The sequence below is a fragment of the Mesitornis unicolor genome, unplaced genomic scaffold (assembly GCF_000695765.1).
Source record: "Mesitornis unicolor isolate BGI_N332 unplaced genomic scaffold, ASM69576v1 scaffold16933, whole genome shotgun sequence".
NCBI classification, from domain to species: domain Eukaryota; kingdom Metazoa; phylum Chordata; class Aves; order Mesitornithiformes; family Mesitornithidae; genus Mesitornis; species Mesitornis unicolor.
This window is the reverse complement of record NW_010176856.1, coordinates 73,297-90,588: the sequence shown is the minus strand read 5'-3', so window position 1 is coordinate 90,588 and position 17,292 is coordinate 73,297. Positions and strand designations below refer to the sequence as shown.

The window sequence follows — 17,292 nt, the reverse complement described above, 5'->3', positions numbered from 1 at the left end:
TTTAGCCAAACCAACAAGTTTATCACTTCCATTGACGCCCGAGTCACCAAAGTAAGTACTAAAAAGCGCAAACATTTATAAAAGGGAGGGGGGTTCAATAGATTTTGGCTACAGCAACTCCATTTCAGCTTGTTTTTATAAATGTGCCCTGTCTTCCAGTGATCCCAAGGGTTCCCCATTTGAGAACAAGACAATTGAACAAACCTTAAGTGTGGAACTCTCTGGAACTGCAGGTGAGCAATGGGGAGTGCTGGCTCTTCCTTCGCGCATGGTTCATGGGTGTGTTTGTTAATTTTAATATACCACACATACACCCAGATCTCACAGAGGTCTCAAGTAGATTAACTTCAATGCAGTTTAGCATTGACTTTTTATACAGTTACCTGAGAAGGAATGTGTTTGAAAATATGGCTCCAAAGCTATACAAGAGAGCGTAATTTCTGGGAAAATATGAATGAAACCATTTATCTGTTATACTTCCCCATTTCCCCATAGATTTGTGTACTGCTGAGCTCCATCTTTCAAAGACAAATCCCACAGCACGGTGTAATAGATGTTACAGATGGAAAAGTTATGTCATCCAGTCTGTCTCCAGGCTGGTCTAGGGCTGTACGTGACTGCATGTTTCAGTGCTTTGTCAATTCTAGATTAATATGTCACAAATAACAGCTTTCTCCTCTCCCACTGAAAAACTGTTCCATAGGTTAGAGGTAATTTTTAAAATTGGTATTCATTTTGTATTCTTGCTTTCTCTGTATTTCTTCCGCTAGCACTCTTCATATAACCTCTGTTTATCCTCTTCCTCCATTAAGATCCCTGTTTGTAGCTTTTGAAGATTTGTAGATTTTTTTATCATTAGCTGGTTTAGTTCATGCATCACCATTGCACTCATTTAATTCATCTGCTCTTCTCTGTGCTAAAGTCAATTCCTTCAAACTCAGATCCGTTTTATTGCTTTCCTCTGAACTCTCCTTTGCCTTCGTTTTTCTGAGGTGTCCAGAACTGGTCACAGGAGCACATGTTTTGTTCCACCTGAGCTATTGCCAAGACTGTTTTCTTTCTCAGTTGAGTAGTATTGAAAAATAAGAGATGTACTTGGCACATGTTTCTCCCAGAGTAACAGTGGCTTGTAAATGATGTGATTTCTAGTGTTTTGGGGGGTATTGCAAAATATGTCTTCAGGTACCTTTGAACAGCTTGGTCCACTTAAATTCCATGGTAGCTTTACACAAAAGCAGGCCCAAGCACTAGATTTGTTCACATAGTTTGGGCTTTCACCTCTCTACAACCATCATTTCACTTTTTCAGAAACTTCTTCATTAGCCCAGCATTAAAACATGAACACTTTCCTCTGCCATATCCTGAAAACCTGCAGTTTTAATCACTCCTCTCATGACAAAAGGAAGCATCCTTCCAATGCACCTTCTTTTTGCAAAACCAACACAAAACACACAAAATTCACTTGTATGCAGCAAGATAATCCCGTTCAGTGCCAGTAGGCCTGAAGCATGGAGAAGCCTCTTTTATTATTACAGGAGAGCCAGTCTGCATGAAGGTGCCCATTTGTAAGCACACTGGTAAGTCAGTGCTTAGTTCTGCCAACTGCAAGGGGCAGATGAGGTGACCACAGCAGAGTGGTACAAGAAGCTGTTGAAATCACTGAAGGGAGCAGTGTTTTCTCCCAGCCAGAAAGTCAGCAGCCTCCTCTTCCCATCAGCTGACGAGGCAGAACCTGGGAGCTGGTCTGACCCCTGCATAGTCCTCGAATATTGCCTCCATAATGTCAACGGGAATGGTCTTGGTACCACCAACTCCATCAGTGGTGCATAGAGGAGGAAACAAAACAGCTCTGTAGTTGTCATAGACAACATAACCAGGTGAAGTAGTGCATTAAGAAGTGCATCAGAAGCTGTGAAACAGCACAACTGGATTAATACGTGAACAGGAATGTTGTACTATGAAAACGCGATTATTTTTTTTTCCCTCTGAAGGTAAATAGAGTCTAGCTAGAAAACAAACTGATGATAATCAGGGAGAATAAGAGTTGGTGGAGCATGTGTGGCCAGGGAGTTAGGGCAGTATCGCAGCATACATGGTGGTGGCTCTTGGACTTCATGTTGCACTTGCTCTGGTCCTCACAATTCTTGGTGAGGAGGTTTCAGGAGATTGTATTTCATCACTTGGTAGCTGTATTAATCTCTGCCATCATATAAACATAGACTTCATTTTTATCTTCATATATGTGTATAAATCTATAGAAAGATGAGTGATTGTGCATGTCTTACTTTTTAACTCATTTGTATTGCAGTAGTGTCATGTGTCATGAGTCTGCTTGTGTTGGGAGCAGACAAGTACATAACAGAAACAAGTTCGAGTACTGAAGAACTTACAGTGTATGTGAGTAAATCATGGCAGAATTGGGACCCACTTCCTAAAAAAAAAATTTTAAAAAGGGAAAAAAAATGGCACTAGTGATTAATAATACCTTGGAGTTCTTTAGTGAGACCCTGGCAACTCCAAATTATATCTAGATAACCGCATTGCTCATTGTCCTTATATAGGGCAGCTTGCACTGTATGAGCACTATTTATTATAATTTAAATAGGAGTTGCCTTGATCTCACTGCCGAATTGAAAAGACCATTAGCAGTGCTGCTCGCACTATCGAAGCACAAAGTATTTTAATATAAATAGCAACTCCCTTGATCTCTCTGCTGAAAACAACATTGGTTCCCTCACTGATGAATTAACTATAGAGCAGAAAAATAAATAAATAAAAGCATTTCCCACATGAGCCATCAATCTTCGTCACACACACATTTTGAATTCGTGTATCTAAAATCAAACTGAAACCGTTCTCTTGCCGATGCTTTATCTTTCTTTACAATGGATTTGTTAGTAGTCGTGAATGTACTTTTGTCTTCCCTAAAACTGTCAAAACACTGATTTGTCAAATTGCAAGAAACAAATATTTTTTTTAAAGTGTTTTCAAGCCACACATAAGTCTTCTTTGAATGCACTTTAAATAAGTGCCCTATGATAGAGGAATATCTTCATTGCTGTCTAAAAATCCCAACTCCTGCAGCTGATTTCTAGTGCTATTCTAAGGAAAATGGATCAGAACATCATGATGTGGAGGGAGTCCTAGGTGATGATAATGTAGTGGATGAAATTTCTGTGTAAGGCAAGTCTCATTCTGAGTAAGAGGCTCACAAGAGGTTGTTATCCCTTGGTTTCCACAGCTAGCTGCATTGCCAATATGTTACTAAGAGACTGTGGGCTTGAACCTTCCTAATGTCTTCCAGGAACATGGGATGTTTCTGTGTCACTGGAAGACCTCTTTCCTCTTTATTACCAGTCAGGGTGAGGGGGCACATGCAGGCACAGGAACCAGGAGGACTCGCCCTCTGCGGGTGGCTGTGTTTCTCTTTGTGATCGAGGGCTCCTCAGTGACTGTCTTAGACTTTCTGTGGAAGTTCTAAATGCCAGAAGTTGGGTGGTGTGGGTCCTAAATGTTTGAAATTGAGCTCTATCTGTTCTCACAGTGTCTTGTTAAACCTTCAGTCCTGAGTTATCAAAACCATCATGTAAGCACATGAGGTGAGTTTACACACTTAAGGCTCAATCAGTAACTGGAAGGCTGTTTCCACCCTCTTGTCTACAATATATGGCTTGGTGAAAAGTCTCTCATTTGCACACGGATCTCTGTAATTTACCTGAGCATAAAATTCCTCAGCGGTGTTTCTTGGGTTCAAAATCTGACTTCTCCAAAAAGGTGACAGAAAAGGCTGTATGAACACTATCAGCTTGAAAATTTGGAAAATTGAAAGATTTGGAATTCCTGAGCATCCTGGAGGATACTTGCACCCTGCTATTTACCCACTTCTAGATCTGTGTGGCTTCCTAGTTGTCAGAAAAAATACTTAAACTCTATCATAGAAGAACTTCTTTGACCTCAGAATGATTTCTGATAAAATGAGATGTGAGATGCAGAGAGTTGTCCAGAGGGAATAAAATCTAGTAAATTATTTGATATTTTGAGGCTGTGAGGCTGCTGTGTTTATTCTTTGTAGCACTGACAACAGGATTAAACTGAATACCCAACAAGCATGTATTTTTTTATTATATGATGGCTATTTAAATTTACTATCTTTTCCTGGTTTCTGCAATCTTGTGCCACACAAAAGCTCTTCTGATTCTTTTACTGAATTGAGCTGTTATCTTGTGTTCAGTGTTTTAAGTGGCCTTAAATAATGTTTTCCTTGACAATCCATTTTCAAACTTAAAAGGTACAAAAGAATTCATTTTCACTGCCTCTCAAAAGCACAGAGCACATGTAGAAACGTTCCAGGGCTTTGTTCCCCAAAAAACCCTAATTCTCAGCCTCCTCAAAGCACAACAAATGTCATCAAGCATTTAAATGCTAACAGTTGCAGTAGAATATTAGAAAGATCAGTGTCTATGTAAAAGAGCATTGCAAATCAGTCCTAAAAAGTCAAGATGTCACATTTTATGCAAAGGCACTCTCATGGTTTCTGCGTATTAACCTCGCTGAGCTAAATGAGTTACTAAGGGTTTTTTTGTGGAGTTTTGGAATGTATCAAAAGTAGTTTCACTCTCCCAGAGAGTTTCTTGAAAGAAGTCACTCGTCCAAGGTGGCAGAGTCTGCACACATGCAAACACCGTTTGTTGCACAGACACAGGCAGGACGGTGCTGCTTCGGCAGCAGTGCTGGCAATTCGATGTACGCTGTCTTCAAGCACAAGATCACGGAGTCAGTTCGTAGTATATAGACAGAGCAAGGCAAAGTGCAAGCGTACCATTTACCAAAGCCATTCAATTAAAGAAAAGTCCCTGCAAAGAAAATGGTTTGATAGCATGTCATGAAAAAATACTTGCCTTTTACTTTAAAAAGAAAAAAGGCTGTTTAAGGGGGATGATTGTAGACTATGTACCACTTCTAACAGATTTGCTGTGCAGAAGTACGTAAGTGTGAGTGATGTAGAGGTACTTGTTTATTATAGAGCACATTTCAATGCAGTAATCATAAATATTGCTAAGGTTGTGCTCTGTTGAAATATGACCTACATACTCTTGATTGTTTGTGTTACGTGATTTGTCTGACACCCATTACATTCTGGGTAATGGCAGCCATTTGTTGCTGTGCACAGCAGGCTCTTTTGACAAAAGAAAATAGGCAGCAATAAAAAAGCTATAGTCTGAATTACATTCTGCACAGCGCTGCACTGCTGAGAGTTTGTGCAAGTGTGTTAACAATGCTCTGAACTGCCTGTTGTCAGCCTTCAGCCCATAATGGCCATCTGTCCTTCCATAAATCTGTCAAAACCTGCTAAGTTCAAGAGAGAGCACAGAATATACCTTGTACTGTCAACGCTAAAACGTACACATTGGCGGAGAAATTGGCCCCTATGAAATAATCCAACCATCACAGAATACTGTGACGCCATTGATGTGGGATCGTGGCCCTCAGCGGAGATTACCAGGGATTAGTGTGACGATGAGTAAGTGTGCAGCCAAAGTGGTTTTCTCAAGGTTCACAGTTTGGACGCTGGTCATGGAACACACTGAAAGTGGGGACTCGGTAGCGGTGACACAAATTCAGAACTTCACTTCCCCCTCCATTCACCCATGGAGGTTTGTTTAAAAGTTAAATTAACATTTTCCAACTTTTATCTGTTTCTACTTGCCTGTGCACTTCCTGCTTCTGCTGAAAACGAGGAAAAAAGCCAAAATGCCACGAGGAAGCCCTTTCTTAGGACGTCCCCCGCACAGCTCTGCCAGTAAAACAAGTGCTGGTAAATTCAGCTCAGTCTGTACTTTTGTGAGGGCTTTTTTGGTGTTTCCCCCCACACTCCCCCTAAAGATTGTTGGACTCCTTATTGTGCTCCTGGAAATCACTGTGCTCTCTGTTTAGCTTACTTCATGCTGGGATAGCTTTTAAAAAGTGGCAATGGAAACAATATTTTCTTTTGAATATTGGATTATCTCTGGGGTTTCTTTGGTGAAATTCTTAAATGTGCATGTTGATTGTGGAGCGGTTGTTGGAAGTAACAAGGCGGGGCTGGAATTAATAATCTCCTGCTTCACTACTTCTTAAAAACTACGTCCAAAAATCGAGCAACTAACGCCAGACCTTCTCAGAGGCTGACGCATCTGAATTTTTTATCTAGAAGATGGTCACTGCTTACTCAAATCTTTGTTGAATCTGAGCCTGAATTTTTAACCACGTTCTCTTCGTTTTATCGAAAATTCATTTGGTAGTCAAAAGTTCATTTGTTAGTGAGCAAGTGGATAAGAAGTGAAATATGTACTGCTCACTCAAGTGAATTTTTAAAAAGGAAGAAAAAATGGAGGACTCAAATAAGATGAAATAGTTTAAGAGTGATGACTTCGCGCAAAACTTTTTCATTTTTTAAATAAAATCTACCGTAACTGAAGTTTTAGACATCAGCATCTTTGCCTCAGTTTCCCTGACTTCAGTGGCATTAGACAAAGTCTTCACATAGCCATGGGTAGCTCATAACCATTTTTTCAAACGTTCAGACAAAGTCAAGCTTCACTCTCACATCAAGTATTCATGCCTTCGTGTTCCTATCTGCTGCTTTTTTTTTTCTGAAACAAATTCATTGCAGCTAATGTGATGGGACTCCCAGTCTCCATTTATGCTCCTTAGGGAGTACTGTGCATTGATGGATGCTTTTCCTTCTTTACAGCAAAACGCTATAAAACATGTTCCAGTTGCATTGATCTGCTGAGCTCTGTTACATGGTTAAAAATACGAAACAAAACTCTATAGCCATGTTTGAAATACACGTTTCCTGTAAGTGTGCCTGCGCTGTCTTTTCATTCTTGTGCAGTAAATGGAAAGAAGAAATCTTGGACAGCATCACCTCCAGAGTGCTTCAGGATGGTTGGATTATCTAGGAGAAATCACAGATCTTGGTCTAATTCAGTACAATACCTATGTATTTGTTTAATTTTAAGCATATATACTTCTAATTTACATTAGGGTCAATCAGACAGAAGTAAAGTTTTAAAACATTACATACTAACTACCTTCCCGAAGAGCTGTTTTTTCCTGAACAGTGGCCACAGTTTACTGTTATTCTGCATTGGTGTCCTGTGTTATCCTTTTATAAAGTCTGAAGAAATTCTATGATTTCTACAGCAAATGTTGACAGTTATATTCTGCCATTCTAAAAAGAATTGGAAGATGCTGCTTTGGTTCTCAGGTTTTACTAGAATAGTCTGTAGCCCTTCCTGCAATTATGTCTCACCATAGTGATGATATAATCTATTAATGTTATGTGAAAAATCCAGGTAATTAGTGGTATCTTTAGTCTTTGAATACTTACCTGTTTCATTTCAACTCCCTACTTTACAACTCTCACTAATATTTAGTTTTAAATGCAATGGATCATTACAGTTACACTTGGCTTTCAGTTGCAGAACCCACATTTCAGGCAAAATGTGTTAGTTATGCTTACAAGAATGTGTTATACAAACGTTGGCAATGGTTTACTAAGTTAATGAACTGTGGAGACAAAAAGTCATTTCAGTCAAGTTGCAGAGTTGCTGTACTTCCTTGCATTCAGGTTCTGCATCCTTCCAAGGTTCCTTTGGTAGCACTCATTTATTTTTCTCAGGCTTGCTTTTATTCAGGTTTTTGTCTGGTAATTTCTTTAGGTTTTTGACAGTGCCAGTCTTTTGACTTTTGATTTTTATATCAAAATCTTTTTCATTTTTAACAAAAAAGTATTTTGATTTTTATCTCTTGATCTTTTTTATTAAGATCTGCAGAGAGAGAGGTAGATGTCGTGGAGGAAGGGGAGGGGCAGAAGTGATGCTGAAGATTAATGGCAATGCATTAGTACTGTTGCTATTGTTGTTATCAGACCTTTAGTGTCTCATACCCTAAATACTCTTATTCACAGTATTATTAGTATTAAAGTGACATAGAATGGGTCTTGCTTTGTATCTGCTTTAAAGAAGCACATGAGCTGCCTTTGTAAATGTTGTATATGTGCTTAAAAATATTCTGTTCCTCTTTTTTTTCCTCTTAGGCCTAACTCCACCTACAACCCCTCCTCATAAATCCAACCAGGATAATCCTTTTAGGACTTCACCTAAGCCGAAGTCATCATGCAAGACTGTTGTACCACCTTCCAAAAAGCCCCGCTATAGTGAGTCTTCTGGTTCTCAAGGAAATAACCCAATCAAGAAGGGTCCAGAACAGTCTGAGCTGTACGCACAGCTTAGCAAGACTACAGTACTGTCCAGTGGACATGAGGAGAGAAAGACAAAACGGCCCAGTTTGCGGCTGTTTGGTGACCATGACTACTGTCAATCTGTGAATTCAAAATCAGAAATACACATTAAAATATCCCAGGAACTTCAGGACTCCAAACAACTAGAATTTAAGGATTCTTCACCTGGGTGGCAGTGTCAGATTTGTTCTTCTTTAGAACAAGACTTCAAGAAAGAGACTTTACAGACAAGTGAGCAGGGATCCCACGGTAATAACAGAAAACAGCTCCAAGACCAGGAAATTCGGGCTGAACTGAATAAGCATTTTGGTCACCCCAGCCAAGCTGTTTTTGATGAAGAAGCCAATAAGACCAGAGAACTAAGGGACAGTGATTACAGTAATGAACAATTCTCCAAACTACCTATGTTTATAAATTCAGGACTAGCAATGGATGGTCTCTTTGATGACAGTGAAGATGAAAGTGATAAACTATGCTACCCTTGGGATGGGACACAAGCCTATTCATTGTTTGATGTATCACCTTCTTGCTCTTCTTTTAACTCTCCATGCAGAGATTCAGTGTCTCCACCCAAATCCTTATTTTCTCAAAGATCCCAAAGGACACGCTCTAGATCAAGGTCCTTTCCTCAACGCAGGTCTTGTTCCCGTTCTCCATATTCCCGATCGAGATCAAGGTCACCCTGTAGTAGATCCTCTTCAAGGTACAGTACAACAAATTCATATCTTGTCATTGTAGTTAATAAGAAAAAAACAGCAAAAACATAAAGCAAATTAAAGGAAAGAAAGAAGCAAACAAATAAAGAAAAAGAGAAAGAAAGAAGGAAACAAGAAGTTAATCCACTGCAACTCGTTCTCTTGCTCCTGAGCTGATTAACCCTGGAGGTCACAGGGTTGCTGCAGAAACACTTGTTGCCATTATCCTTTAAATTTGCCAAGTTTACACTTTCTGAGTGGAGCCAGTCGGGTCAGCAGCAGAGCGGCTGGGGAGAGATATCCACAACTAACCTTTCCCATTATCTGCAGGCTGCCCAGTGCCAATCTAGCTGCAGTCCCTATCAGATGGAGTTGACAGTGGCTGACTCTCTGAGCTGTGTTAGCCTCAATAAGAAACATTACAAAAGGGTGCGGGGGTAAATCACTTGAGGCCCCTTAGTTAACTGGAAGATCACAAACTGCCACTGGAAAGTCTCACTGGTAGCTTAGCAGAAATTGTAAGTTCAGGGAAGAGGTAGAAAATTGTGTCAATAGATTCAAACTGAGTGACAGAGGTGAATGTGTTTCTTCCTGCAGATCTTGTTGCTATTATGAGTCCAGCCACTGTAGACATCAAGCATACAGAAGTTCTCCCTTACATGCAAGATCGCGATCCAGATCACCGTACAGTCGCAGACCCAGGTAGTGCATTTTGCCCGCATTTGGTTTGCTTTGCAGATGGTTCTCAAGAGATAATGAAGCATTGCAGAAACTGTGTTACTGATTTTACATTCACAAATGCAGGTGCTTGATTTAATGACTAAGTTATGTTTCCTAGATATGACAGCTATGAGGAATATCAGCATGAAAGGCTGAAGAGGGAAGAATACCGCAAAGAGTATGAAAAACGGGAATCTGAAAGGGCCAAACAAAGGGAGAGGCAGAGGCAGAAAGCAATTGTAAGCACTGTGAAAATAACTTTCATTTTGAAATAGATTTCTGTTTCTTTTCATAGATTTCTAAAGCTAGAACTCAGACTTTATTTCTTTTTTATAAAAGCAAAAACAAAATACAAAAGTCTGCTTACATGTATTTCTTAATATTTTCAATTTTAGCAAATATGTGTTTTCATAAAATTTTGTGTTTTAATGTTACTTATTTTTTCAGGTGGTATAAATTGGAACTCTCCAAGTTTTTCACAGTTAACAGATACAAAAGGCTCACTAGAAAAAGGTCTCATCCCACACAACAGACAAAGAAAAGTTATGAACCAGTCCATTTCTTAAACAGATCTATCAGTGAATCTGCACTTATATACTATGTATCACCTACCAAACTGCCAGTAATCAGTGTCTAATTTCTGTATTTCTGCGGTATTTTACGTAAGCAGTATAGGAAGTCAGGTTACATACTGATAGCTGGACTTTCATAGTAGCTGAATTGACTATACAAAGGGTGCAGATATCAGAATTCAATACTAGGATCCAAAGGCATAATTTTTTTTCCTGTCTATAGCTCAGTTAATTTTTAAGTTATTTTTAGCAAAATAAATAGTGTGAAGACATGCTGCAATTTAAAAATGTCACTTAACACTGGCCCTTTCATAATGAATATGTATTATTTAATTATTTTGTTCATCAATGTTCTGTGTGAAACAACTGAAATACCAGAGGCAAAGGAAATACCCAGGTGGAGATGAGCAACTCTCTTGACTGTTGCAGCAGTAGGACAGAAGAATGGCTGTTAAATGGACAGGTGGCTTTTGTCCCTTTTTAGTTTCCCATTGGCAACTGTGTAATGGTTTTGATAATTTAAATTGGAAGCTGCTGTAATTCTGAACTCTTGTAGTTGCTAAGCCCATTCAATGGCTCACCTTAATGTTTTCTGCTAGGTTTTCTATGTCCTGCTCTTTCTGTTCAGTTGTGCCTTCACTGCTGTTCTGGCTGTGCTCTGGCTCTTGCATGACCTGATGCAGTCTGGAACACTTTGTTTCCAAATTTTCCCTGTCCAGAACTCACCACAATGAATAGGTCTTTTTTTCCAGTGTCTTTAGTGGACTTTGCAGTAAAAGGTGATTTGTCACGCACTCGACAGCATTTCTCTAAATACTTACACCTACAGAACTGAGAGTGTGTAGAGATTGGCAAAGACTGGTGTAGTCTACAGCAACAAGACGTTGTTCTATATTTTCTGATTTTTGTCTGTGCTACTGTTGCTTTTAGTGAGCTTCATCAAATCATTTCCCTTTTCTCTGCTTCAGGTGCCGTATCTGTGAAGTGTGGGTGATAGGTGTATTTTGTAAAGGTTGAGATTTAGAGCTGTAACATGCTCTGCTGTGCTGATTGGAAACTCAGTGAAGGCAATGGAATGATTTTGCTTGACTTCAGACAGGGCTATATTTAAGTCAATTGTTGCAGTTAGTTTTAAAATATCTTGCTTCCATCTGTTTAAAGACAAACACTACCTTCCAGCAATCGTAACTTAGACTGGCTGTTCTCTCTTGGATCTAACACAAATTAGAGATTCAAGTAGACCTCTGTCATGGGTGTATGTTGCTACTTCTCAATTACTGTACCTTACTGGCATAAGTAAACATGAATCCTGCTGAGGAGGTAGTAAATTTGATTTAGTTTAAAACAAACAAATATTAGACAGTTAACTAATCAAGAGAAAAGGAAAAGGGAAAGAAAATAAACTTTAAAAACTCCAGATATGCTGCATCGTAACGTCCTATGTTAAAAATTTTAGACGTTTAAAAATAAAGGTTGAAATTTTAATTCTAAAGTGAACATTGTCATGGAAATTATGCCATTAATGATATTACTTATTAATAAATGTAAATAAATCAGAACTAAAAAGGAAATATCAATAAACAGAACATGGTAAAAATTTAAAATCCAGTCACGTGTAAGAGCTGCAGGAGATGTAGATGAAATCCTATTAAGTCCTTTACCCAAAGTCTATCAGCATTTTTACTTTAAAAGTCTCTATTAAATAATGACAGTTTGTTCCCTGTGCAAATAAGTAGGGGTTCGGGGGCAGCACAGAAAGGGAAGCCCTGCTCTCATGAAGTTAGTGATAAAATTTGTGTTATTTCTACAATTCTCTGCTCCTTTTCTTACTCTTTTGGCTTATGGATCTCTTCTGTGTTACTCTTTACTCTTTAGGGACTCAACTCGTTCAGTGTTCAGCCACAAGAATCTTTTCTCTCTTTCCTTGAACTTGTTCTACAGACCTGTAAATTTAGATTTCTTTGCTCTCTGAATTAGGGAATTTTTATTTTCTTTCTAGCTCATTCTCATGCTGCCAGAACTGATACATGGCCACATACCTCTAGGTACTGTTAAAAGAGTGTCTCAATGATTGGGCAGTGCCAATGTCCCAGGTGTTGCACAGGGCAGGTGGCTTTTTGGCTTTTCTTCATGAGGAGCACTGTGCTATGATCTCAGGGGTTTGCTGTAGAAATGATGCACGGTGGTAAGGGAACAGAAGTTATGATTGAGCTAAAAGCCATCAAGTATTACTGGTTCAGTATCTAGAATTAGTCTCCACGTGACAACAAAAGTGGGAAACCTAGGAAAAAGAAATGAGAAAAAAATTCACATATTTTAATCTGTCAAAACCATATGTGCAGCAATGCCCTCTGATTGTGTAGGCAGCTTGTATTTTGGCAGACGTGAAGACATATTGACAGAATGCTGAGGAAGCTCATTTTATAAGCCTATGCTCATGCTATGTGGCAGAGGCATGTTTAAATGGCTGCCCCTCCAATCTTGCATTGAGCACCTTCACTGCAGTAGCTCCAGGTCAGCTCGAAGCCTGGGCTAACATTTCCCTGTATGGATTCCTGAATTTCTGTCTAGACTTAGAGCTATGAATAGGTGGCTTGACTTCAAAGATACTGTGGTATCTTCTCCTCTTCTTTTTCTTCTTTTCCTCTCTCCAGTTACTGGAAATTCAGTGCTTTTCTTTGTAAATTGGGGGTCTTAATTTTGAGCAGTCACGCTTGAAAAATATGGACTGAGTCCACAAGATATTTTTCCAGTTGGGGAGTATTAAATATTTTTGTCATTCATTTATACTTTTGTCTGTGATGCCTTTGCTAATAGAGCAAATGTTAGCATAGTTCTGTTTGATCTTGACTTGATTTATTTCACTGGGTCCTCATTTTGGTTTAGAATGGGTCCTCATTGAATAGAAGGATGGTTTGCCACCAAGACTTACTTAACTTCATAATGCTAACCAGGTCATAGTGGAGGCTTGTTCACCATGAAACTTGAAGAGAACTGCAGGACAGGACAGTCTACTTAGGGCTTTGTGAAAACTGGGACCAACCCCCAGTGAAGGCAGTGATTTGCAAAGAAGATTGAGGTCCCCTTTTTTCTTCTGATACATCCCAGGAAATTTCTGAGTTATACAGGCTTTTACTTCAGCAGCTCATTAAACAGTGCAGGAAATACTTTCCAAAGCATGGCATCGTGTGTACACTTAGCACGTTTCAGTTCTGGAGTCACCAGTTTGTGGTTCCCCATTGACATAGTGACAAGGGATGACAGGTTAAACTGTCTGGTGAGCAGCCTGGTCTTCTGGGTCTCTGCTATTCTGCTACTCTGGCCACGATACTGACTTAATGGCAACATCCTCCCTGCAGCTCCTTTGCTGCGTGCACCAGCTGGTGCCAGGAGGTATAACAAAAACAGCTTTTATATCTGAGTAGAAAATTACTATTAACATTACTACTTTTCATTTCTAAGTGCTGACAGCCTCCGTGAAATGAGTATCAAGAGTCCCTGTCCCAGAGAGCTTACAGACGTAAGGAGATAAATGTGCTGTGAGGCCACTGAAGCAGAAAGGAACACATGATTTCAAAAAAATAAATTGCTTTGCAACAGGAAGGCAGGAGAAAGGTGGTTTCATAAATGAATGCTTGGTTTCTCTAAGGTCTAAAACCAGAGTTGGCCTATAATGGAGTGCATTCCCACTAATGAAGGATCCAATGTGCATTTGTATATTGAGTTTGGATTTTTTTGTCGTTGCCCGTCTTGATGGCCTTGATCCCAAACACTGTACCATTGCTGAAGGGTTGCTGAAAACATATCAAACAGATTGCTGAAACCTGGAGTTTTACTGATCCATCGTTGTTTTTCTAGCAGTCACCATGGAGTGTGGCTGCACTGTTTCAGTCCTTGCAGTGTTCTTTCTTTTTAATCCAGATTTCATGAGTCTTCCTTTTTTCTTTCATACTTGTCCACAGGCCATACTTATTCCACAATTCTTCTTTAATGCAAAATCTAAAACAGTTTTTTCTTACTGTGTCGGAATCTTAAGCTTTGTTGGCTTTTTCCATCCATAACATTTCTGGTTTTTAAACTCTGTTCAGCCATTCCCAGTGGACTTTCAAGATGGTGTTTGGCTTCCAGGTCTAAGGATAAAAGTCTTCATGGCGTTCTACTGGAAGAGAAGAGAATTCATTTGGCATAGAAGGCAACACAGGCATGGGGCTTGTACCCAGCCAGCTGCACAGGGGGGAGGAAGCAGCAGAATCTTTGACAAGCCCATGGCAGACCTCAGCTTTAAAATGCCCCTAGATTTCTTCTCTCAGATTCATACAGAGCTTTATCTGGCTCTGGAGAATTAAGTGTGTACCACAAATGTGCAAACCAAAAGCTGCAGGGGAAACAGGGACAGCAGCACTGTGCAATGTTAGCTCTGGAGTGGCTGCCTTAGTTCCCACAGACCCTACTTAGCAACGCCACAGGCAGGCAAAGCAAAAAAATGTTGGGTGAAGAACCCTAATGTTAAAATACATGTGAAAACTAATACATCTAATGGTCTGTGCTTTAGTTCTGTATGAAATAAAGGATTGAAAATGAGGAAGGCAAAACAGAATAAAGTTTTGGAGAAAGCCTTTGCAAGACAAAAAGATCTTTAGCATCAGTGAAAGTTTTGCAAGATGAGTGGTCCCTTTATTGATCCTTAGACGTCTAAGTTATATTCTGGTCCTGTTTTCTCAACTTCTGAGGTACTAATGCTGTAGTATTTTCACTTGAGACTTGGAATACTGATTTTCAGTCCAAGATTTTCTGCCATATCTGCCTACTCAAATGTTTTTACTGCAAGGAAGAAAGAGCAAGTTTAAGAAGAAGGAGCTTTAGATAAACTGAAAGAAGACAGATATGTTGGGCCTGAAGGAGTTGGCTGGACTCTTTCTTCCTTTATTTACCTGGCAAAGCAATGAATTATGCTTAAAGGTTATGATGCAAAATAAATAATCTGCGCTTTTTGGGGGGAAATACGAACAGTATCTTCTGGAGTTTCCTGCAGGTTCCTTCTGCCCACATTAAACTGAAGACAATGCTTTTCTTTGCAGTTCTCTAGGTCCCCAAGTCATATATCACCTCCTCTAACACGTGCAATAAAAGCATACTTAATATGCACATATGGGCTTATGCATGGAACTTATTATAAAATAAAGGTCTTTAACATTTAGAGGTATGTTGTAATCTTGTTAGGCTTATATAGCTCTTATTATTAATGGGAATAAAAAGCAGGTGTCTCTGTGAATACAAATAAATTTCTTCATAGTTGTTTTAAATAAGCCAGAGTTAGTCAAGGCAAAGACAATGCTGCCGGAATCCCATGTTCTCCAGTATCTTATACTGTCATGACACTGCTTTAAAAAAATACTTGAAAGAACATCTCCTCATATGTGCACACTGCAGGACATATGGTGCATTTCAGCTTTAAATTTGATTTTCCTTAATTTTGCAGGTTTAACTTATTCCCTTAATGGTAATTTAACAGGCTTTTTTTTTAATTGTTCAGTTTTGTTTTATTACAGTTGTCTTAAAGGGATATTAGAGACATAAAGGTTATCAGAGTGATAGAAGAAGGAGAAATTGCACAGGCATACACACAGACTTATGGAAGAGCATGCAATAGTTATTTCTGTCACACTGTAATATAACAACCTCCATGTCAGTGAGTGAAACATTGTGTTTTTTAAGTCGAAATGTATTATCTCAGCTAAAGTATATTAGACAGTCTGCTATGTTATGTTCTGCTCCATCTGGTCAGTCATTTAGGTTCAATAGCAAGTATCAATGGAATTGTTTCTTATTAAGTGTTTCAGTGCAGTGAAATCCTTGATTTGGTAAAACAGTCTGAAAAAGTAATTACTGTGCATATGCAGATTTCCCTGTTTTTGAAGTTTATGGCACTGAACCATACTGAAAGTAAGCAGAACTAGAATGGGGAAAATGAAAGAAGTGCAGATTTCTGTTGCTTGCACTCTGCTGTCCCTAGTTCACAGCAGCCCTGCCCATGCTCCTTTGTATGGGTCAGGGCTCTGGACCAGGACACAGTAGAGACAGAAATAAGAAACAGCAGCTGTTTGTAAAGTACACCTCTTCCCTAAATTTATGGTCACCCATGAGCATGCTTACCCTCCTTTTATCCATGCTAGCTTCTCCAGACTGCACTGCTATGGCAGGGGAACAAGCTCAGCTTTTGGACCATGCACTTCAGAGGGCATAACATTTAAAAATGAAAATGTCTGTCCCAGTAGTGTTATAGAGGACCACCAAGGCAGTCATCTTGGTTCATTATATAATCAGAAGAGGCAGTAGTTTCAAGCATCTAAATGAGGTACATAACTGATCCCATTGATGAAGAAGTCCACATACATACTTTGGTAGAGCAACCAGAGACTTTGCTGGGCAGACCAGGGAGCTATGAAGGACCCGGCTGGTTGCAGTGGTCGCTTTTTGCACCATGCCTTAGTGGATAGAGCTTTTGGGTAGGAGCGTTTCATTCTTAGATGTCTGTTTTCTGGAGCTGTGAACTTTACTTTCGTTTCTCAGGAGCTTAGATTAACTGGATCCGAGCCCTTGAGATTCATGAGGCCCAGAAAAGAGTCGGAAAAACCAGTTGACTAAGTGTGATAGTAAGAACGTGTTTCTGTTGGCAGGCAGATACATTAGTTTCAGCTTCCTGCTGCAGGAATTGTTTATTTATTTTGCATTAAACAGTTCCTGGGAATAGAGTGCTCTCCTGGGAACAGGGAGCCAAGATTTTGTGCCCAAAAACCAAGAAGAGTTCTGGTCCCTTTATCTCAAATGAGTGCTCAAACAAGTAAAGAAGAGGCATCAGGATAATTTCTGTTTCTGCATGTGTTTTGGTCTGATCTCGATCCTTTAGTCTGTGACCCAAGTAGTACCTTTTGCCTCTGTGGGGGCTCATGGAAGAGGTACATTTCATGCTATATCTGAATTGTAACACTATAAGCCACTTGTCTCTTCAGGCTACGAT

At 39.5% G+C, this 17,292-nt stretch overlaps 1 protein-coding gene across 1 annotated transcript in view; it reads left to right on the top strand.

Moving 5' to 3' along the window:
• PPARGC1A (peroxisome proliferator-activated receptor gamma, coactivator 1 alpha) overlaps positions 1-17,292 on the top strand; it is a gene marked incomplete at its 5' end in the record, with an annotated part of 29,001 nt that overhangs the window by 6,625 nt on the left and 5,084 nt on the right. Inside the window, 5 exons of the mRNA XM_010181863.1 lie at positions 6-51; positions 160-233; positions 8,084-8,990; positions 9,580-9,684; positions 9,821-9,941. Coding sequence (XP_010180165.1) covers positions 6-51; positions 160-233; positions 8,084-8,990; positions 9,580-9,684; positions 9,821-9,941 — 1,253 coding nt within the window. The remainder of the gene's footprint in view (positions 1-5; positions 52-159; positions 234-8,083; positions 8,991-9,579; positions 9,685-9,820; positions 9,942-17,292) is intronic.